Consider the following 23,837-nt stretch of genomic DNA (forward strand, 5'->3'; position numbering starts at 1 on the left):
CCTCCCACAGAGATCCTGCTTTCCTGACTCGCTTTACCGGCAACCCATCCACAACCGAAAGAGGATGGTTGGCTATGCACCGCTGCAACCGGACAAGGCCCTCGGCCAGCCCTGCCTTTGACTTCTAAAAACTGTTACGGAACACACTTGTCGGGTGTCACAGAACTGCAGTCCGAAAAGGATACAAGTCAGCATGTCCTGGACCGAGTTCATCTCCTCCGTTTGGTAGAGGGCTCGGAACTGCTTGCGCAGGTCATGGAAGGCCCAGTAATAGTGCGGCAGCTCCAGCAGCTTGTTGCAGGCCTCCGGGTGCAGGCACTGTCGCAGGTGTAGCTGGCCGTCCGTCACCAAGTGAAACGTGCTGCCGCCGTCCAGTGCCAGCTTCGACCTCGCGAACTGGTCGAACTGGAAACGGAGAGGCCGTCCGGTTAGTCAGCACATCCGGCTGCGTCCGTCCGACACCGCCAGCGGCGCAGCCGGGGCCACTCGCGCTGGTGAGCGGGTCACGGGGACGGCGTCGGATGGGACATACGCGCCCACCACACCACAGCGCCGTCCAGCCAGCGGTGCAGACGGGACGGCGTCGGATAGGACGTACGCGCCCACCACACCACAGCGCCGTCCAGCCAGCGGTGCAGACGGGACGGCGTAGGATAGGACGTACGCGCCCACCACACCACGGCGCCGTCCAGCCAACAGTGCAGACGGGACGGCGTCGGGTGGGATGTGCGCGCCCACCACTCAACAGCGCCGTCCAGCCAGCGGTGCAGACGGGACGGCGTCGGGTGGGATGTGCGCGCCCACCACTCAACAGCGCCGTCCAGCCAGCGGTGCAGACGGGACGGCGTCGGGTGGGACGTGCGCGATCACCACTCCACAGCACATGAACAGACAAGCTAATAATGCGTTGGTGGTGCAGCGGTTCCTTCCAGATCTGAGCTGGCGATTGTCGGCACGCACTGGTGCACGCCGCACGATTTATATGGTGACGATTGGCAAACGAAAGTCATGAGACAGGACATTTTGCTGCCGCGCTGAAAATGATGCATTGAGGCTCAAAGATAAGCTGTATCTTTGAGTGACCCATGCAGCGCGATATAATGTATCACTAGGCCCAGACCCACTGTGATTTCCATCTACAAAAGAGAGCAATCCCTTATAAGAAGATTGTGATATCAGCTTAAATCAGCCAAAACTAGATGCCGCTAAAAATGTCGTTACACTGAGCGCACGGTAACAGACATCGGGTTTTCCGCTCGGATGGGCAGGGATGCGGTTGGCACCTGATGACGACTTGCTTCGCCCGAGTCCAACCGCGGGCAGAGCCGAGATGTGCTACTCAGAAGTGAACCCAAACGGCCACAAAACTGACTACTGACTGACAAAACTGACAAAACGACTAGTGAGAGACCATTCAGAAATATCATCCGTACGCAAAAGAACAAACTCTACGCACTTGAACCGGGGCCAAACGCCCGTGACGATCGCGACTTGCGGGGATGCGCCGCACCGTGCGGTGCATCCCATGCACCGCACGGTGCGTTTCACATGCACCGTGCTGCATGTGAAAGCGAGCACGGTGCATGTGCCGACAGACATTGCTCATATTCAGACACGACGCATAAAGACAGACGCCACGTTAACGGGGACAAATGAGGGCAAGTCGGATTTCACATCGCTTCCGATACTTCGCCATTCACCGCCGGCGCTGCTCAGGACGCCGCTGTGGGCAGCCACCGTCCGGAAGGCCCGCTGACGCCCGCGCCACACCCGCCGCGCCGGCGCTGTGGGGCAGCCACCGCCAGGAAGGCCCGCTGACGCCCGCGCCACACCCGCCGCGTCGGCCGGTTTCGTCACACCAGTGGCAGGCTGCGGCGCCAGTTTTCTCGGTGCGGTATCAGCCGCGGTTGTTGCGTTGTCGACGAGCGTTAGGAAACCTCCCGCGCGCCGATGGCGGCTGCGGTCGGCGCGCGCGCTGCGGCTCGCGTCGCTCCAGCGCGACGCACGCACAGCGGTGTCGATGCATTACCGGGCCCGAAATACGGCACGGTCGGCGCTATGAAAAGTAATGGCGCTTTTGGAAAGCTGATAGTGTCGTTTGCATGATAGGATCGCCATCATGGAGAGAGGCGTAGACACGAGTGACTGGTTTGGTCGGCGGGGTGCATTCAATGGCTGAAATGTGCTGCTTATGGAGGTCGTTGCCCTTGCATCGCATATGTCTGGATTAAATGCTGATCGAAGTGATGATCTTCCAACACATCTTTCTTCTGCCATCAAGAAGAATCAAATTTTTAACATAATTACATGCAAATGCACTTATGTACGGCGGTTGGCAGCGTGTCTAAGGTTTATCGCCACGTTGAGAAGAGTAGGATAGACGCATTGCATTTCAGCATCTGGGGAGGCAATGAGCATGTAGATCTCTTCAAATATACTTTTTGTAACCGTTCACGGAGCTTCTGTGCATTGCAACGCAATGACAAAGCAATGACAAATTTTCCATGTGGCTTTGGAAAAGGTTAGCAAAGCTAATGAGGTTGCGTGGATAGGTTTCAAGTGTGTATAAACTATCGGAAGCATGTCCGTTCACTGCGAAGCGTTCAGGATCGCATGGGATTCCGTGAAACATTTTCTTTAGAAACTTCCTCCCAGCAGTTTCAGGCATGACTGCCCACCTCTAATCGCAGGTACATTTGCTCGGTTTTCGTCGTCAGCCTTTCATCTTTCCGGCAGAGCGGTCCGTCCGGCCACTGAACCACGTTCGCCATGCCGTGCGGCGCTGAGTCGGGCCCAAATGCGGCAACAAATTGTCCGCGGCCGCGCCGAGATGTGGCGCACCGCCGCCGTCGTCCGACCGCAGCTGTGACGTCAGCCTGTGACGTCAGCCGAGCGGCCGACGAAGTGGAGCGGCGCGCCGCGTCCGGACGGGTTTATTGACCGCGCCTCCATGGCGCCGTCCGCCGCCGCCGCCGATGGCTTCGATCACGCCCTCACCCGGGGCGGCCCGTATGGCTGGCGCCGCGCACCCGTTCGAAAGTGGAACCGGTCGCGGCGGCGACGGGCCCGCTTCCGTCGCCCTCATAACGCTGGCAACAGTGCTCCTTTTTTGCGCTGGGCGAAAAGGCAGCCCGCCAGACAGTGACGGTATTTTAACTCGACACACGCTGAAACGGTTTGCGGTCTGGTTCAGGTAGAGAGGGTGCGTGTTTTTCAAGGTAGCTCTCCTTGCGGCTTGGACGAAAAGAAACGCGTGCAAATGGCACGGGGACCGTCGCGTGCCTGGCCCCACTTCTTAGCACACTAAGAGATGGTGCCACAATGACAACGTGATGTCAACACATCTTGCCCAAAAGGGGTATAGGTAGCATTGCATCATCCAAAGTACAGCAGCCTGTTTATCCGCTTTGCAAAGATCGATAGTGCCACTTAGAAGAATACTGATCGACCTAGTTCATTAAGGGGCTTTGGGTAATCCTGTCCACCAAGCATGAAAGACACTCATCTGAAAATGAATTATTCATCATTCGTGCCATTGTATTGGAGAACCGCGAATTCATGCAACTTGCCAGCCATCCGGTCTGGCTAATCTGATCGTTCCACACAACTTTTCAGCCGGTGTTATTCTAATCGCACTTGATTAATAATAACCTCTACCTTTTTGTTTTAGAGTTCCCAGGTCTTCGCAAAAACAGTGTTTTCGCTGGATTACATCTGTGAATGAATGCACGCGAAGGAGGTTCTTAGGCGTAGCTGTTTTGCATGCCCATATTTCACGTATCACACGTACTATGGTTAGGTATATGGCTCGCTGCATTAATGAATGTTGGCTTATAGTCATGAAACCATGAGGTAACTCCGTTCTAACGCTCCAAATGAATAGTCCTGGCGCTATAATGTTGCAATATAAACAGAACCACCTGTTAACAATGCACTGCTATTAATTCAGATACCCTGCTAATTATTTGGACAAACTCGTATCTTAACTGCGTTACAAACTTTGAGATGAAGTATAAATACTGCTTGAACGGCATGAATTTTTGGATGATAAGTATTGCATTAATTAACTATCTGAATGAGAAATTCCCAGCGCATGTAGGTCATGACGTGCGGATTCTTCATGGCGCAAAATCATTCTATCTCGTTGAACTGCGCGGCAAACGTGCTTTGTGTTTAGACAGCAAGTCTTCCAGCAATCGCCGCCAGATGTCCTTAAGGGTCTCACCCGAGGTGAACGGCCACAGGAGTTGCCCGCATAAACAGGGTGTTTCGCATGGCTGGGAAGTAACCTTTGTATGTCTCATTTATCGGATGCGACGACAAACTCTCCCTTCACTCACTGCATCTGAGATGCCATCCACCGAAATGGAGTTGAAAGAATGGATGGAGTGAGACAGCATATGAAATTTGTGGAACTAGAACACCCAGTTGATCCTCCGAGTGAGGCCCGCATGACACTGGTGACATCATCACTGGTGACCATGAAAGGCGGGTCTTATCACTGTCACACAGCTTAAGAAATGTTGCTAATCCGACCCCGAAAATCTCAGCAACATGCTCATAGTTCAGTTTACCGAACCTGCCCCGAACTCGGACCCTTTGTCTCGAGGGGCCTCACGTGAATCAGGATGTTTAGAAATGATGCATGAATAGTTGAAGGAGATGTTGTCATTTGCCGCATTTGCACTCGCCCTCACATTCGAGTCGACCTTTATCCTGCCATGTTCATTGGTCATACACTCATCTCTTATTGTCATGGTAGCAATGGGGCACTGCCACAAATGCGTACACTGCAGCAGGGGTTGCCTGTATTCGCCTTTCATGCCACCTCCACCCCGACCCCCACCCCCACCCCCCCCCCCTCCGCGCTTCCGCCGCCAGTCACGCCGCCGGGCCGGTGCGGATCATGCCTCGGGGGGCGCGGGGGGGGGGGGACTGCGTTTCTGTCAATGGGCTAACGCAGCGGCCCCGGCGGCCCCGCCCCGCCCTCGGAAATCGTCACTTTGGTCACGGCCGGTGGCGCCGAACGCGCTCCGCTGGCACGGCTAACGCGCCCAAAATCGCTCCAACGGCTACAGCCCGCTCTAAACGGTTTCGGACAGGAACTAGACGTGGTTCAAACAGCTGAGCAGGACTGGTAGGCTACTCTACCCGCTCATTTGGCTGCAACAGACCGTCTGAAACGAGTCAAGGCTCCAGCGGGTGTAAGAGCTGGCTGTTCCAGATGAACGATGTCCGGTCGAAGCACTGTTGCATTGTGACCTACAGGCTATCCGTGCAGTTCCGGTCAGCTCAACACCCCTGCTGGACCGCCGACCAAGTCGGCCAGAGCAGCAGTGGAGCGAAGGAAGGCCACCAGATAACGACAACCCACGTACATAATGATATTGACAACACACGCAGCGGACATCGACGGCACACTGGCTGGGCGGTATTTAATCTAGACGGATGTTGTACGAAACTCTGGCCATTGGTCTCGAGGAGGAAGGCTACTTGGGTCAAACATGTGTATCTCGACGCGGTTGGAGAGTGCAAATGGGCGTTGGAGTCATGAGTCTCCTGAGCGGAGGGTTCGTTGTCTCTCGTAGAGCAAAACGATGGATGGAATCCTTGACAGGATCCCGTGAAGTTTCAGCATAGTAATGCACTGGGAAGCGAAGCGGAGCAGCACAGCCATTAGCTCAGCGAGTTCGTGTGCGCCTGAGGCGGATCTGTCGCCGCGCTGAATGGAGCCAAAGGTGTCTCGAAGCAATGCATCAAATGCTGGGATGAAAAGCGCCGCCGCCTTTGCCTCGATGGGAGGACCGGTGAATGGTGGGGCGAAGCGTCTCTGAACGGCCTGGCAGCTCCAGGCGGATCTGTGGCCAGTCTTGAGACGTCCCATAAGACGAGCCGACGGGGCGGAGCTGCCACTGCTTGACCTCAGCCCTGCTGGCGTGTGGAGTGAGGATAGGCGACTATGCGCGCCCGGGAGTCAGTCTTGGGCATTATGGCTCGTCACCGCCCGCTCACGGGTTCACGGGTGTAGAAACTTACCGAAAACTTGAAAGGGAGCGGGCAAAATATATAACGCTTTGATCGTGTGGCGCCATGAGGCCATTGCTAAATATTTCCCCAAATTTTAGGGTGCAAATGCTAGGTTTCGCTAAGTCGGAGGCCGAGCCCGCAGTTCCCGCTCCCTAGCCCTTGTCAGTGCGCCTCCGCGGCCGACGGGACGGTGACAGAGGGGATGACGTTGCTGGCGGGTGTTCCCAGCGCGCAGCGGCACCGCCTCCGTGCCCCGTCCGGGGCTCTCCCAGCCAGCTCCTCACGATCGGCTCCAGTAAGGTCCGGCCCGCGCTTTGACTTTCTCCCGTTGCATCGCCAAGGGTGAGGGCTCACGACCAGAGTGAATCCTAGGATCAGGCGAGAGCTGGCACGTTCAGACCGTGTTATCCCAACTCAGCTTATCTAGATTAGAAACAAATCTCTCTGTGGAATGGCTTACTCGTCTGGGAAGCGCATCCAGGTGGGGTGTGCTTATCGTGTTTTTTAATTTAACAACACCAAAATATATTAGCGTTCGTCGTGAGACTTTTGGGTTGAATTGCACTCTTGGTGTTGTCAGGACGCACCGACAGTCTTATGGTTTACGACTGTCTTTTGCTATTTCTTATTGTGCGTCATCTGCCACCGACTATTTGCTGCTGTGACGCGTGAAGTAAATCCCAATTTTTAGGAATCCTGCGCTGATATTTTCAGCCTTTGTTCTGTTTCTGGGCTCGTTATTCGGACGTAGCTTGATCTCTCAATGACCCAGGACTTTGTCGCTGTCTGCCTGATGTTTCTTTACGTCTAGACTCTTGTGGTGGCCTCGGATGCTCCTGAACATACCGAATCTGGCAACCCCGTTGTTGGGTTGGGCTTCGGCATGTTCAACCCTCTGACGTCAAAGTACTACTTGCTCACACACATCCACGCCCATTTTGTCTTGAAGTCTCGGAGAAGTGGGTGTTGGTCTGTGCTTCACGCGAGGCATCCCTTCTTCGCCGCGCTCCTCATGAGGAAGCCATCCTCTAAAGCTGCCCCGGCCGGTCAATTTGTTGTGTTCATCTGATCATGAATTCGTAGGAGGCCTCTTTTCATCTTTTCATCTACCTTTTTCGAACATTTGTATGCTACTGTTATGTTACACACTGTGCCTCATTCTCTGCACCTCTCCTTCACTGTATTATTTGCCTCGACCCATGGCACCATAAGGCGGCACAATGCAAACACTGGGCGGCCCTCCAAGACTGGCGTGATCCCAGTGACCAAGCTCTCATGCCGAGCAGCGGAGCCGCCTCCGTCCGGCCGGCCGGCAAACACCGGCTGCAGGAGCGTGTCGGTCGGCCCTTCGGTCGTCTCGCAGCGGTCGGCCTGACGGTGCTGCGAGCAGCCGGCACCTCTGCTGTCTGCGCCGGGAGGTGGCGGGAGGCATCCGGAGCAGATCCGAGCAGCCGGCACCTCTGCTGTCTGCGCCGGGAGGTGGCGGGAGGCATCCGGAGCAGATCCGAGCAGCCGGCACCTCTGCTGTCTGCGCCGGGAGGTGGCGGGAGGCATCCGGAGCAGATCCGAGCAGCCGACACCTCTGCTGTCTGCGCCGGGAGGTGGTGGGAGGCCTCCGGAGCAAATCCGAGAGCAGCGGCACTCAGTGGCCGGTCCGGCCCAGCCCAGCGAGAATGAGCCGAAGCGCCTCAGGCAACAGGAGGGGGTGTGTGGAGGAGACGGGAGGGAAGAAGTGCGGGGGAAGATAGGACGAAGTGGGAGGACGTCGAGCGAGCACACGATCGTATCATTGCAGGGTCGTAGATTGTATGATCATGTGGTCGGTTGGAAAAGATACGGAGAGCGGAGGAGATACCGAAAGATGCAGGCATAGTGAAGGGAGATATACAGATGAGCAGATAGGAGACCAAGGGAAACGAGCGGAAAGAACGAGAAGAAGGAGGAGATGGGAGAGGGAAGGAAAGGAAAAGACAGGAGTAGTGGAAAAAGATGAATTAGCACAAAGGGCGGTAAAAACTTAAGATAAAACTAAATGATACAGAGTGAAGAGCAGATCATCACGAATAACAGCGTTAGCGCATTTACCAGCACGGGTAATCCGAATGTACTGCGAAATTTCGAATCTCTCGGCTCAGCCCGGCTGGACGCTACCAGAACGAACGCCTGTCGTCAACGCTGTGTCTGTCGTGGCGCCGCGCCGCGCCGCGCCTCGCCGCGTGGCGCCGCGCCGCGCCGCGCCGCGCCGCGCCGGAGCGCCAGACGCCAGAGGCGCGCATCCGTGTCGCCGCCTGGACGCCGTCGCACGTGACGGCACCACGGCAGACGGCGCGGACAGCTGGCGACGTCGGCTCTGGCCTTGTCGCCGAGAGGCAATGCACTCGCGGCCTCCAGACGGCGGCCTCAGAGAAGTTTCGAGAGGTGGGCTCGTGGCATGGTGAGATTTCAGCGCGTTACTGTCTTTCTGGATGTCGGCGGGCCTTGCGGGGTTAGGCTAGATAAGGAGAGGTGCTGGTTTTGGCAGATTGTTACGGTAGGCTGGGCTACGCCATGCTAACACTTGTTCATCTGAACTTGAAAAGGTCACCGGGAGCAACGCCCTCGAGCGATGGCAAGGAGCAGAGTGCACGTGGTCAACTGGACAGATGCTCGGAAGGCTGACATTTGAATGCCGAGATGGCGTCTTGTCCACTGCGATGCATATTTATGCACTTTCGCATGATTATTCAGTGGCATGGCTGAGCGCAAGAAACTCGGAATATTATCGCCGACAAGCGTATGTGTTTATGTAACATTTCACCATGCCAGACAGCTGGCGTCGACCATGAATTCCGACTCTCCCAGCCCGCCTAGACAGTTCCCACCCTTCCCCTCGCTTCACCACGGCACCGCCAATTTCCGGCAGCCCTGGCTGCTGCAAACGCGACTTGTCATCAGCCCCACCCACCCCCGCAGCCTGGGCGTCCGCTCCAGGCGCCACAGGGCTGGCGGACGGCCGCGGTCGCCTAACGAGTGGTGTCCGCATTAGGGTTCGTTGGCTCCGGGGCGGCGCGCTGGCTCCCGCCCGCTATCTGGGCCATGTGCCGTGCACAACAATGCAGCCGAGACCACCCCAGATCTGTGCCAGCCACCTTGGCACCGTTGGGCGGCGTGGCCGCCCGCGCTCGGCTGCCAGTGGCGCGGTGACCTGGCGCGTCTGGCGTGACCCGTCCCGCCGGGCAGCACGCGGCCAGCGTCGGCCGTCGCGCGATGTTGGCGCACGCCCGCAGCCGGAGAGGTCGGCTCCACTCAGCTGCGGACGCGCCGCACGAGCTGCTCTCAGCGAACCGCAAGCGCGAGCGCCGGCCAAGCAGCGCGCACGAGCCATGTGAGCAGCCAATGGGGAGAGGGCAGTTGAGGAGCAGCTTCGACGAGGCCGAACGGCACCGTTAGGGCAAGGCAGAGCGGAGGCGTGGAGTGGGAGAGGCGCGGCCAGGAGCCTTGCAGCGACGTGGCTGCCAGCATCCCGAATGACCTGGTTCATGCGCAGATATCGTGCAAGGAAAATGGAGGATAATGAACCGTAATAGGCCACGTGGATAATTGCCACGCTTGCTGCCCACTCGTGACGGCAGGGTCGAGATGGAAATGGGGCTTGCGAAACACTGGAGCACGCGAGGGGGCGAGAATAGCTGCTATACAAAGCATGTGGGCCAGGACGCAGTGTAAAGTTCTACCCTAACCCAACTTCACCGTACTCTCTGATGCATGAACGGATTCGATACTGAGATATGAGCTTACTTTAAAACTCCACTCCTCAACGCTCACCGGCTTATAGTCAATACAATGCTCCGACGAATCTTACTCGCTTCTGCGGCTGATGCGTCCCTTGTGAGACGACCTTTTCTGAGTGAGGCTACATCACATAGCAAAACATGCACCAATTTTACACCAAATAAAACGAAGTAAGTGGACTTAGGTCGTTGTAGAACATCCTCAAAAGAGCAACGGTGATGCGAGTTATTATCAATCTGCGCATGCTTGCTATACGGAACACAAAATGTGCGTCGGTACGAACGCATTTTTGTTCGGGTAGACTGGCAATGCCGGAGAAGGTCACCTTTTCCAGGGTATAGAAAGGGAAAGGGGCACAGATAAAAAGAGAGGAGAGAGAGAGAGCAAGAGGGAGAGAAAGAGAGAAAGAGAGAAAGAAAGAGAGAGAGAGAGAGAGAGAGAGAGAGAGAGAGAGAGAGAGAGAGAGAGAGAGAGAGAGAGAGATAGAGAGAGAAGAGAGAGAAGAGAGAGAGAGAGAGAAGAGAGAGATAAGAGAGAGAGAGAGAGAGAGAGAGGAGAGAGAGGAGAGAGAGAAGAGAGAGAAGAGAGAAGAAGAGAGAAGAGAGAGAGAAGAGAGAGAGGAGAGAGAAGAGAGATAGAGAGATAGAGAGAGAGAGAGAGAAGAGGAGAGAGAGAAGAGAGAGTAGAGAGAGAGAGAGAGAGAGAGAGAGAGACGCACCGAAACGAAACTAGTCCTAAGAAGCAAAGGACCGTCGAAAGTATTCTGATTATGTATAGGGAACATTACTTATGAAAGGCAGTCTCGCTGTCAATAAAAAGTAAGAGAGGAGGGACAGTGGACAGCGAGTGTATAAAGCGCCGTGTAGCCCGTGCTCAGGGCTCCTCGAGATCGGCATTCTTTACGAAAATACGATGTGTACGACCATACTTGTATGCGTTGAACCCGTATGCATTGAACACACATGCAACATTTCTTTACACCGGTGTTGCAGCACATGCATGTGCTAATTCACAGCTGATATGTCGCATATCTTACCCAACGGCAATGGGTGCCGTGCACCACATGAAAGAAGCGGATTGCTTAGAAACTTGAGCGTGTAGTCGCAGTCCCAAACCATATAATTATCTGGCAGGTGACAATTAGTCATCACTTAGAGGGGAAAGGGCGAAACATCTTATGTCCGTGTAATCAAAGTGTCAAGTGTTTTACTTTACCAGCGTGTTCCAGGACCACGGCTACTACACAACGTGCTACCTTTTCAACAGCCCGGTCAGCGGATTTCAAAGAACCCATAACCGGAACGCGACAAAGTTATCACCGCACTGGAAATTTATTCAGAGTGCCACAAAAACCACGCGGACAATGGGCGCTAATTATCCGCTATTCACATGCTGTGAAGGCGCCTGGAGGGCCCCGCCGACCGGTCGGTCTGCTTTACGACACCGACCGCCGGCACTCATCTGTCGGCGCTCCAGCACACAACTGGCGTCTTCAAATTAGTAGTCGCGACTTATCACAGCCCCTGCACGCACAATGGCGCGAGTGAGACGTAGCCGCCGCAATGTCTCGCGCGGCGCTCAGACGCGCCGGGCTTGCCGCAGCCGGCCACGCTCGGTCGCTGCTCGGCGCGGCGAACCGGTCATGGCGCCCCCCGGGTCGAAGCGGCAGACAGCTGGTGGCTCAGCTGACGACGCGGCGGTGGCGGCGCGACGGTGGCGGCGCGGCGCGGCGCGGAACCACCGCCCACCCTGCCCCGGCACTGGACAGGCAACCCTACCCCACCATCGGTTGATAGGAGGCGACACGCGTTAACTTTACCGCTGCGTTTGGAAGGCGCTGTGGTCAGCCTCAACAGCGGTAAATTATTCAACCTTTGCAAAAAAAGCAAACATGAAAGTGGAATTATGGTTTGTAAGCAGCGTATCGCAAAAAGCAGCCGTGCACAATTCTCGGAACAAAGTCTACCAGAAAAAATGTGTTCTCTGATCCGAGCCAAGCCACTCCCAGCGGCGTTTCCTCTCGACGTGCACGTTCAATACGCGACCGCAAATGTCGCCGAGCCGCTATGTCCGAGCGCTAAGCCGCCGTGTCCAAGTCTGCAGCCGAGCCGGTGGTGCCGCGTCGTGCCGCCTCCTCCCCACCCGCCCCCGGCGAACCGGCTCGGCGGCCGGCACGCGGCGTCGGCGGCCGCTGCGTCCGCCATTTTACAGCTGACCGCCGGGGCGCGCGGTGCGCCGCCGCCACCCGGCACGCACTCGGCGCTGCCGCTTGCGCCGTTTATCATCATTAAACGGGATGCGCCGATCTGCTTCCGGACAGCGTGTCGCCGCGTCATGGCGGCGACAAAAACGGCGCGACACGGAGGGGGGGGGGGGGGCGGGACGGTCACGGCGCGGCCGGGACGAGCGGCGCCACCGAGGGCCCCGCCCTGCCTGGCTGCGGACCGTGGGACCTCGTTAGGCCAGCCACCAGAGGGCACCACCAGGTGGCATTTCCGCGTCTGCGTGCGCTGTTTTGCCCTTTGTCATATGAAGAGAAATGACCTTGCAGTGACACCTAACCAGAACACCGGCCCAGCTGGAAACGGTTCGTGTTCAGGACCTTGCAGTGACACCTAACCAGAACACCGGCCCAGCTGGAAACGGTCTGTGTTCAGGACCTTGCAGTGACGCCTAACCAGAACACCGGCCCAGCTGGAAACGGTCTGTGTTCAGGTGTCATCTTGGCGAGCATTTGGCGAAGCATGCTGTTGGAGTATTAGCATTACAATTAATTGCGATTATCGGAAAGAGAAGCCACACTTTCTCACATCGTGGACCAATGACCTCTAGATGATCCCACCAGCCCTCTAATCCTGACTAACTTGCCTTCAGGCTTATTGGCTCACATGGATATGGTTGCCCCGCCCGCCTGTAGACATTTTTTTGGTCTCTTTATCGCAAAAAAGACGAATCCATCAGAAGTGCCGCAAGGTCGTTACCGGGGTCCGCGATTTAGAATCTCTGGCATTTCCTATTTAAAATGGTAACATAGCGCAACAACGTGCATTGCATACCAACTGAAAACTTTCTACTGGCAAATATTTCTCCCTGATGGCTATGAGACGCAACATTAGCTCCTGTCTCTCATCGCCCCATTTGTGGTACAGAGACCACTAGGATGTCAACAACACTTTTATTCAAGAATGTCGCAAGCTCCGCTCATGTGACATTCTTAGCTCTTAGTGCGACCCATCAAAGCTCCAAAATTCAACATATCTTATGAAAATCAACAATTTGATGAAAGGAGATAACGGCACCGATTTAGCCGGAAAAACTTTTCTCAGTTCAAGTGCTGGCATCCCTTGATTTCTGCAGCGCTTTAGTCTTCATCCAGTTATTGACCGACGTCGAATGCACGGCTCGAATCCTCGACAAAGGCTTGCATACAGACAACTAGCCACAGTGGTAGCCTGAATGCCTGTTAAAAAATATGTTGAATGCTGATGAAAAGACGTTACAAATATTTTTTGTTTCCACTGAGTTTTATTATAGCACCCAGGGCGCCCAGGTTTGAGCCTGGGTTGCGCTGGCCTTGATTGGTGGTAAGTACTGATTAGTTGCCAGCAATCTACCATCTTCTGCTCAGAGTACAATTTCATGCGTGGAATTCACTTGCTTGTCGTGTGCTATGCATGTTTGTGCTTTTCCTTGTGTGCTTTTAATCTGGTAGCTTGTTTTGACAGCGTTCAGAGTAAATGCTCCAAGTGCGGATGCAACAATGTCATAATTAATCATGAAATTTGTGCTGCTTGTGGCACAGGTGACCACTGAAAAGCCAGCACAGGTCCAAATGCATGGGTTCTTGGTGTAGTTCTTGTTGTCCCTGCTGTTCTCGTTGTTCCAGTCCTTCTTGTTCTTCTAATAAATTTCTGAGAGGAAGCTGTTCGCGGCTTCGTGTGCGCCGTTTGATATCATGATTGCTAATGACGTGTACCTACCGGTGATCCACATGGTAATGATAGGCTTAGCTGAAAATGTCCAGCTGCAGTTTCAGTTTCAGGTCGAATGAGTTTTTAACCCTCACTCTGATAGGAGGCCGATGTAACCCCTGTTAAGTCTTTTTTAGGATGCCTTTCCGGTATTTTGTGCAATCGCACCAGAATGTTAGAAGACTGGAGCATCCACTACATGTGCTTCGACATCAAAAACGTGCTCCCAGCTTTCATGGTTTCGGAGCAGCGGCGGTTTTTGAGGAACACTGCACGGCGATCTGCGGCCTGAGTTGGCGGGCGGACAGCAACCGACGATGCCGCGGAACGCGCGCGGCAGGCCGACGTTGTTACATTAAGGGTGTCATATATCATAAATGCTTGCTCAAAATATACATAACATGCACTTTTGTGCTCAAAATTAAACAAGAAACACGCTTGTTTAGGTTTTGTATCACAACAAGGTATGATCTCGTAGGTATGATGTCATAAAGCCCAAAAACTGCGATTTTGTGAAAATCCGACCTTTGACCTGCCATACTGGGCACAGCTATTGCCTAAAACCATAAAACTAAGAATAATTGCGAGATCTTATTTAGAACAATCCACCTGTCTTTCTTGCTAAGGTCTATCTTTTTTTAATTTGGAAGGGTCAGAGTTGTCCCATCACCTCCTACCCCTCCATCTCTACCAGACCACGTTCTAAAAAAACGGCGAATCAGGGCGAGGGTTGCCATATCGCATGCCAGTCTTGTCTTTCGTTGACGTCCTTATCGGCTGCGTTTATTTCTAGTGGCTCGAATTGGAATTTATGTGCCTCACATCGGTTGATGCACTCCGCATTGCACTGGAATATGCACAGGAGACGGGGTGAACCTGACAACTGCCAGCACAGATTGTAGGCTGGGGAAGCAGCAGACATGTTCTGTGAGCTCAAGCTTACCCGTAGTATTGCCGACTCCAGCGACTCGCCGTTTTTGACCTGGTCCTCGGTCAGCTGGTAGTCGTTCTTGCACACTTCCGAGAGGAAGCTGTCGGCGGCGTCGGCTGACTGTGGCCGCACAACGTATTGCTGTACCGCCACCACCTGCCGGAACACGAGCCGCTGATGAGCACGGCGTGTGGAGTGATGCAGACAGCGCACTGTCAAGGCATGAACAACTCAACAACCACCATGGGTTTGGCTTCTATGTCGGCCGTCAGTGGGCACTTGATTTACTAAGAAAAATCAAAGGAATAGCTCGACCTCTTTTCACGGTTTACATTATGAATACATGATTGAGCATACTTTCCAGTAGACGTGTACGAGATCTATGTGGAATAAAAATCGACGAATCATGTCAGGTAATAAATATTTGATTCAGCATCAAAGGAGAGCATTGCATCGTTAGAAACTACCACAGGGTTTGAACCTTAATAATTGAACAGTTCAACGAATTCCACGTGCTGTAGCGCCAGGGTCTGTAAAAGCTTGAAGTATAAATACAAGCCGTCTTTTCTAATAAATACTATTTATTTCGGTAGCATGTTGTCAGAAATGACTAATCAAATAGCAAGATGTTATCGACCAAGACATCAATGAACCAAGGCAAAGCTTCGTGTTCACACAGCGTGGAATAAACCAATGTAATCATCTATCACGATCCAGCTCGCAGCGATTTTCGCCGTAATTACTCATGATGTACCATGCGATTATTCCCTCCAGTACTTGCACAGCCAGTACGCACACCACTAGCGTATGTGCAACAAAGTTATCTACACGGAGATGTATTCTAAAATTGCAATCGAATTAAATGCAAAGTCACGCGGATCATCAATATCATGCCTGATGTCATTAGAACCTATAACATTATATATTATAATAGTTATATATTAATTAATTAATTAATTATATAATAATTATAATAATTACATAATTATATATTATATAACATTATATATATATAACATTATAAGGGGGTTATAATCCGTTTCGGTGCTTTCACGTTAATCAATCTGATTTGATAGTTGACTTGGTCACACTTCTCGTAATCCAAGCTCAGATTAAGAACGAGCAAAACTGTCAGAATTGAAAGCTAATAATTTGCACATTTTAAACAAGCTTTTTATTCCAGCCAAGATAACACCAAGATCGTTCCTATCAGAATCGATAAGAATCAAACAAGACTGAATCGAGCACAAGCCTGATTGAGTGCCATGCCTGTTCAAGCTCCGTGCATTCTCATCTTATCAGGATCTGACCCAATCCTTAGCTGACCACACCAGGACTCCACCTGTTCATTCACGGGTAAAGCATGCATTCCCTTACGCCAATTTGCTTTATCTATTTTCCTTTACTATTTCCCACTGCCCGATGCAGACTGACACTAACCCTTCGTCATCCCCCACCTGCTCCTTCTCATGTGTCGAAAATATTGGAAATGCACAATGATCACAAAACCCGAGCATTGTCGTGAACCGTTTTGTAAAAGCTTGCATATAGGGCAGTCCCTCTAAAACTGTCACACCAACAGACAAGATGGACTGCATTTACTTCATTTAAATATATGGATGGCGTCCATCGTGAGACACACGTTTACGGTGCAGACTATGTGTCAAGATGGAGCCCGAGCGTGGAAGCATCAGCTGTTGTACCCGCCCAGACAGGTGTTGTACATCCAAGGACTTCCCATGGTCTTCCAGTAATCTCGTGTTCAGATTAGCGGCAGTGCCCGTCCTATACCCATCCCCTCCGCCTCCCCATCCCTCCAGGAGTCCCTGTGATATGCATCACCGCCGACCCTGCTTCTATTTAAATTCCTTCCCGGGCCCATTATTTGCGCGTGCGTCCGGACGAGTCCACTTGCTCGGCCAAGGGAAGGCCGTGTGCGGAATGCTGCCAAGTTGGCCCCAGGCGAGGCGTTCGCCATGACTGCCGATCGGCTCCGTCCAAACAGGAGGGGAGGGGAGGGCAACGGTGTGGCCGGCTCCTCCGCGCTCTCAGCAGCGGGACGCTTCGGCTAGCACCCGGCACGCGAAAAACAGTATGAACGACGCTGGTCATGGGTGGGATGCTACCACAAATGCATGACTAACTCTGCACTATGCTTTTGGAAGACTCCGGTTCAAATCTCTGGGATGGCATGCTTGCGCAATATTTTAGCTGAATTTGTTGTCATGCCTCAAACATTATGACCGGTGAAAGATAATTTCCCTTAAGGCAGGATCTTCGAGCTCGGGTGAACCACGGATCGACAAGTACCTTGGTGTTCATTTTGATCATTGCGGAACTAATTAACTTGATCAGGACCCAATTTTGATGTATTTTGTAAGCCCCTCAGCCAAGTAGCAAATACGCAGGACTACCCAATCGACCAATAATCATTCAACAAATAACAAAAAGGCAAACAATACAACTCACACCAATACAAAAACATGATTATTTGGTCCATTTTCAAGATTCTGGACAGTGCAGTGTGCTTGAAACCTCAAATGTGGGATTACAAGGAACTAAACAAGCTTGCCAAGAAGGTATAGTGGCAGAAGAGTCATCACCCATTGTTTGATTTCAACTGAAGGCCAAGAAGGCATTCGTGGTTGATGTTCTGTACCAATGTGATCAGTCTATGATGCTCTTTTAAGGGGAGTATGGTTAAAAAGCACACGCCACATTGTCTGCAAGGGATCTGCTAGTATGTACTTAACAACACCTTAAGTCGCATCGGTGTACTTCAAAATTTGCGTACGCCGACGGCGATTTCCATTGGGCCGGACCGCATCCGCACCCGGGGGCTGCCGGCCGACCTAGACAGCGGGCGCCGAGGACTGGTTCGGCGAAGCGGTCGGGTCGGCGGCCAGTGTTATGTTGTTGTGCGCGTCGGCCGGCCGTGCGGTCGCCGGCGGCTGGAGCCGGCGGCCGCTAATCGCCGTCGTCGGGGAAAGCTGGCCACTTGTGGCGCGCTGCAGTCGCCGCGGCTGCCGTGGGAGCCGGCGAGCCGTGCGGAAATTCTGGACGTTTGCACGCACGGGCGGCCGACGGCTGGCGGCGGCTGGAGCGCAATGGAATGGCCGAGGATGCGGTCGCACTGGAAATCCCCGGTGCTACACCATGAATCTTTTGAGCATCTGACAGGGCAAAGCCTGGAGATTACACGCCCTGGTGGATGTGGGAAAAGGAATGGGTGCTTTGCTGCGCTGTGTGGTTGGGAGAAGGGGAGGGAGATAGGTGCGTTTCTCCCCGGCACGCTGCGTCACCCGTCGGCCGTCTCATCGTGCGCCCCGTTTCCGGTCGGTGGCAGACGCGCAAACACCTGCGGCCCTCTCACAGGTGTTTATCGCGTTCAAACACACGTGTTGACAGTGGCATTACTCGCGGCTCGGCGCTACTGCCGCACTCGATGGCGCTCCACGCCGGCCGCCGCGCATCCAGCAGCGCTCCAAGGTCAGCGCTGCTGGCCCCGCAGCGGCGGCGGCGGCGACGTGGCCGCTGGAGCGTGCCACCGCAGCCGCTGCGGCCGCCAACGCCGGCTTCACTGCAGCCGGCGGCTAAGGTCGCCGAGCCCGCAGCCCGCACGTTATCGGCGGCAGTAAAGATTTGGGACCGATTGGGAGGCCGGTGCGTCGTGGCGTTGTGAGAAGTGAACAGTTGGCCGCCGCTTGGGCAAGTGTTCGCGCGCCACTGACGCCGACGCCGCCGGCACATGTGGGCCGCTGGCCGCCCGCCCGGCGAGGGGACGCTATCTGGGGCCGATCTCACACCGGGTTCCTATCGTTACCTGCGGATGACGCGGTGCTGGCGACCACCTTAGGGTGTTCCGTTGGAAAATGTCGTTGTGCGAGTGTCTGCGTGTTCTGTGCGGCGTTGAGATTGAGGCTCTGTTGAAATTCCGCTCCACAGTTTTGTCCACCAGCAGCAGCATAAAAATCAAAGGAAAAAATTGAAGACGAACGCGAGGCCATGCGTTAAGCTCAGAAAAGAAGGCTGGCATGTCATGTCTCAGCATCGCCGTTCAAATTTGCCTCACCTTGTTATTAACAACGTCTAGGACCAGGTAGATGAGCAGGACAATCTCTTCCTCGTCCGACCCGAGCAGTGGGCCGTCCTGGCCGGCGGTCACCGCATGGCATATCACTAGGTACACTGACATGGTCCCAGGTCAGGTCCGCACCACACACAGACACACACACGAGTGGAGTCGACCTGCCCACTGCCAGGCGGCCGGCCGGCCACGAACCCGCAGCCCGCACTCGCACCTGGCCCCGGTAGAACACCGCTCGCCATTGGTGCACACCTGGCTGTGCCGCTGTAACGCGCGCTTCTAGTGGCTGAGAGCATGCGGCTCGCGGGCCGATTGGCGGTTACCTGTTGGGAACGTGGCCCGGTCGAGACCTGTTGATTACGGTCGGTAATGGGTCCTCGAACAATTACGCGTGTGCAAGTGTTTCGGGTTTCTGACTCGCAACGGACGGCTGGCGCGGTGAGGGGGCAGTTCGTCTGCTGTTGGACAAAGTTATCCATGACCACGTGGCACACTCGCGGCCGCCATTTTGAATTAGTGCGATCCCTAAAAACCTGCTCGTGATACCAGAGCAGGTTTTCCGTGCCGCCGGGAACAAAACTAGTTTTCTCGCTTTGTGCCGGTAAAAAGCCGTACGGTTTCGGCCGGGAAAAGGCCGCACGGTGGACAGCGCCGCACGTCTGGCTTAGGTGACATGACTGAGAAATCCTATCAGGCTCCAGTCAGATCACCTCCACTACCAAGTGCATTAGAAAGAACGGATCATACACATACGCTTCCTGTTGAAAGTCCTCACGTCATGTTTTGTCTGTCTTTTTTGCCTTGGTGATCGTGCGGCTTAAGCTAGATACCAGAAAGGCGTACATTGCACATATTTCTCTGCATTTTTTCAGGCATAATGTATATAGATATAGATATAGATATAGATATAGATAGATAGAGAGAGAGAGAGAGAGGAGAGAGGAGAGAGGAGAGAGAGAGGAGAAGAGAAGAGAGAGACAGAGAGAAGAGAGAGAGAGAGAGAGAGAGAGAGATATATATATATATATCATATTATTTATTATATATATATATATTATATCATATTATATATATATATATGATATATATATATATATATATATATAGATATATATATATATATACTGTCCCTATATATATACATATTATATATATGTACATATTATATATATATATATATATATATATATATATATATATATATGGCGTGTGTGTGTGCGTGCGTGCGTGTGTACGTGCGTGCGGGGTGTGTTTGTGTGTGTGTGTGTGTGTGGTGGTGTGTGGTGGGGTGTGGTGTGTTGTGTGTGTGGTGTGTTGTGTGTGTGTGTTGTGTGTGTGGGTGGGGTGTTGGGTGGGTGGTGTTGTGGGTTGGGTGGGTGTGTGGGTGTGGGGTGTGGGTGTGTTGTGGGTGTGGGTGTGTGGGGTGTGGGGTGTGTGGTGGGTGGGTGCGTACATAAATAAGTTTGGTTGCACGTCACAGTATAATCAGCGCTTATGATAAATTTGATCGCCTTTCGCATCCACACGTTAAAATAGACTCTAGAGGCGGGCCAAGCGTCAAAATTTCTCCAAAATCCCGTGAATTTGAATAAAACTCGTGTGAAATCGTGAAACCTCCCTCTTGGCTCGAGAGAACCATGATCTGCATGGTTTTCCACATGACGATGATCCTGTCTGAGGATTCTGTGTCGTGCGCATGTCGTTTCCGGTGTGTCAATAAGGTCATCAGTTTGTGTTCTTTGGGCGATTCACTGTACCCTCCATAGTTTTCTCCAACGTGATTTTGCACCTCCCCTCATCTTCTAATATTTTGGACACCAAGGATTTAGAAAGCATTAACCGTCGCCCTGGTTCGCCGGTTTTCATAACGTGGACTGGTAAGGAGGGGTCAGTGATAGTGCGACCCCCCTAATGTTTTTAAAGTTTTAAAAATAAAGCTAGGCAAGCACATCCTTGGATTGGTCTCAACGAGTACTTGCGATTGGTGCTATCTTGTGTGCTGTCATGCTGATCGATCATTGAGACCATAGCCCTATGTCAAACTTAAAATTTCCCAAGAAACCGCAATTTTTCAGGTTTGCATCGTTTATAAAAGACCATACTTATTGGCGATACAAAACCTAAAAGACATGTTTCTTTTTCAATTCTGAGTGCGGTAGTGTATACCTTGCATGTGTTTTGTTTTGAGGATATATGCATGATATACAGCCCTGTTAATGGAGCAACGTAGGCCCGCCGCGCGCGTTCTGCGACATCGTCAGTTGCCTCCCGCCAGCCGTGCCAAACCGTAGGTCGCCGTGCAGTGTTTCTCAAAAACCACCGCTGCTCCAAAAACAGAAAAACTGGGAACACGTTTTTGGGTTCAAAGCACGGGCTATAGATGCCCCAGGCTAAATACAAAAAATTGGGCGCAACTGCAGAGTAGGCTGCAAAGTTATCCTAAAATATAGTGGATTGGGGAGCTACAGCGATCCCTATCAGGGCGAGGGTTAAAAATCGAAACTCAAAGAGAGCATTTTAAGAGGATGTTATTACGAATCAGAGCCGTACTTGCATAGCGGCTGTTAAAGTTCATGCCCCCTCAACCCTATCAACTTTTTTGCGTTCATTAATACGCGCATGATAAATGTCGGCGCCGCCAAATTCGTAGTAGACAGATGAAAATCACCATATTAAGAACTAGCAATGTTGATGCTGTAATCCGTAGAAAAAGCTTTTGAATTAAAATCCTCCCCTTCCCCACCACATCCAGCAGCGTGCTTGCTTGAACTTTTTTTTTGTTTTTCTGCATACACTTTTCATGTTTCTTATGATGACATTCATGTGATTTCTGAACTATAGTCTCTTGCTGTTGCATTGTTTCAGCATTTTTTTTCACTACTTAGCGACGTTCGAAATACTACAGACTGGAACTGATTGCGTTATGCGTTACGTCATATCGGTAAATAAAAGCAAGCCGATCACATTTTAGCCAAAAAGCGCCAAATTTACAAGCCGTCTACGTTTAGAAGACCCTTGAAATGTGCCGAGTTTTACTTCTGCGAGCTGATTCTTCACTCAAAATGCAGTATGTGCGGACTTGCTTTGACACGTGTGTGCACGTTGCTCGTAACGCCCTCCAGATATAATTGGCCTTTCGGGATTCCTATGGCGCCGGCCGGCCGGCTACACATGGCCTTCAGAGTCGGCAGTTTGGAGTCAGTGCTGACTTTACGCTATGACTTCGTGAGTGGAGGGTTCCCATTCTGACAATAATTAACCTTCAATTTACCTGGTGCTGCTGTTTAAACGTGCCATTAGTTAGGCCCGTATCAAGAAACCAATGGCTATCCTGGAAGAAGGCGGGAAACAGGAATATTATGCATTGTAGGAATGGTATCATCGTTAATCTTTTGGTGCATCACCATTTGGTTTTGATTTCCCAGACTGATTTAATGGATTTCATTTGATCGATAGTAGGATAATTTAGTTTAAATCGGATCAGTTTGCTGATGTCATGACTTAACGTGCATTAAGGAGAAGGAAAACAATAACAAGAGCAATGGGCCATGATAAGCTCGTTAGCACACTGCAACATTGCTGGTACATACATTTTCGAGCCCTTTTTGCAGCAAGCTTTATTCATTATAAACCGAACTACAAAAAATCGGAACTTGCCGCAAACACTGGTGACACAAAACACCGCAAACACGCATCTGGTGGTGGATCGACGCAGCCCGGTGTGTTATACAACTGCGCTCAGTGCTTGCGCGACGTAACCACAAATCATGCAACACATGTGACGTTGCCCTACGGATATGATCGCCAGCACTCGCCCATAATAATGCTGACGCTGGAAAAATCGCCGGCATGCGCTGCGCTGGGACCAAAGTCGCACCGCATCGCGCAGGGGCACGAAGGTAAGCAGGTGCTTACCTCCGGCTTGGCGAGATTCTGCGAGTTCTGCTGATCAACGCATCAAACACACTCTTTTGAAAACACAGCACTTGTATTAGTACTGTGTTTTCTAACATACCTAGGCTGTGGTTGTTCTGCACTAAATGTAATAAAATGAAATCAGGCTATATATGTTTCCGTGCATGTGGGGGTAGGGGATTTATATTCCCGTTCAGTGTCTTCTGGGTGCTTCCACGACCACTGCAGCTCGATGTCACTCCATGCGAAGCTGCCGTCGACGTGCAGCACACAATGATTTTCAGTGAATTAAACCATGATACAAAGTGAAGTTATCCGGCACGGTTAACGACAGAGTCTAACAGACTTAATATACCGGACATAATATGAATTACAGGTGCAAGCCAAGTCGAATCTGATCCAAGCACTGTCTGTTTTAAGGAATATGAAGGGAGTGAGACTAAAAAAACGATATACCCAGCAAGCATGCTCGTTCTCAAACCAACTCAACCAATCGATTTCTAAATTTTCAAAACATTATCCAGCATGAGGTGTGCATGGGTTGGCAATATGGTGACTTCAACTACGGCCAAAGTCCTTGAAATGAAAAGAAAATGCTATGCGCAAAAGCATGCAACTCAGATAAAAAATTATGGCACTCAGATCATCCTTTCAAAACCTTCCCCGTTTGATTCGCCATGGTTTAAATCCGCTTGCAGTTCCAGACCTGGTGATCTTTAATAGGGTTTAAGTCTTCAACCTTTCCACGTTTCAAATTTTTCCTTTTCTTGCAGAGAGCTAGTGTCTCAAAATCACACTTGTGTTCCACTCAAAAGTTTTGATCAGGACCGGCTCACATATTTTGGATTCCGATCCAGCTCGTTCCTCATAGCATTTAAAAATGGTCTGATTGATCTCAGTTTAGACACATTTCTTTGTTTTATATTATTTCGTTTTTTTTTCATAATCCACGCGCTTTCAAAATCAAAAATCGGTTCATTTTCAAAAAAAATGGCCGTTGCCTCATGAACTCATGAAAGGAAGGGCGCTGTAAACGATAAACTTGAAAGAGAGAGACAGGGCGAGAGAGAGAGAGAGAGAGAGAGGAGAGAGAGAGAGAGGAGATGAGAGAGATCTAGAGAGAGAGAGAGAGAGG

General features: G+C 52.1%; 1 protein-coding gene across 3 annotated transcripts in view; it reads right to left on the minus strand.

Annotated features, from left to right (window-relative positions):
- The window catches only part of fus (epithelial splicing regulatory protein fusilli), a 72,840-nt gene extending 53,897 nt beyond the window's left edge, over positions 1–18,943 (minus strand). For all 3 annotated transcript variants that reach the window (XM_037234166.1, XM_037234165.1, XM_037234164.1), the window contains exons 1-3: positions 18,773–18,943; positions 14,713–14,856; positions 186–405 (exon numbers count right to left, since the gene is read on the minus strand). In XM_037234166.1, coding sequence (XP_037090061.1) covers positions 186–405; positions 14,713–14,856; positions 18,773–18,895 — 487 coding nt within the window. In that variant the 5' untranslated portion in view covers positions 18,896–18,943. The remainder of the gene's footprint in view (positions 1–185; positions 406–14,712; positions 14,857–18,772) is intronic.
- Between the last annotated feature and the right edge of the window lie 4,894 nt (positions 18,944–23,837).

The sequence above is a fragment of the Pollicipes pollicipes genome, unplaced genomic scaffold (assembly GCF_011947565.3).
Source record: "Pollicipes pollicipes isolate AB1234 unplaced genomic scaffold, Ppol_2.1 Scaffold_7231;HRSCAF=8579_pilon_pilon_pilon, whole genome shotgun sequence".
NCBI lineage: Eukaryota > Metazoa > Arthropoda > Thecostraca > Pollicipedomorpha > Pollicipedidae > Pollicipes > Pollicipes pollicipes.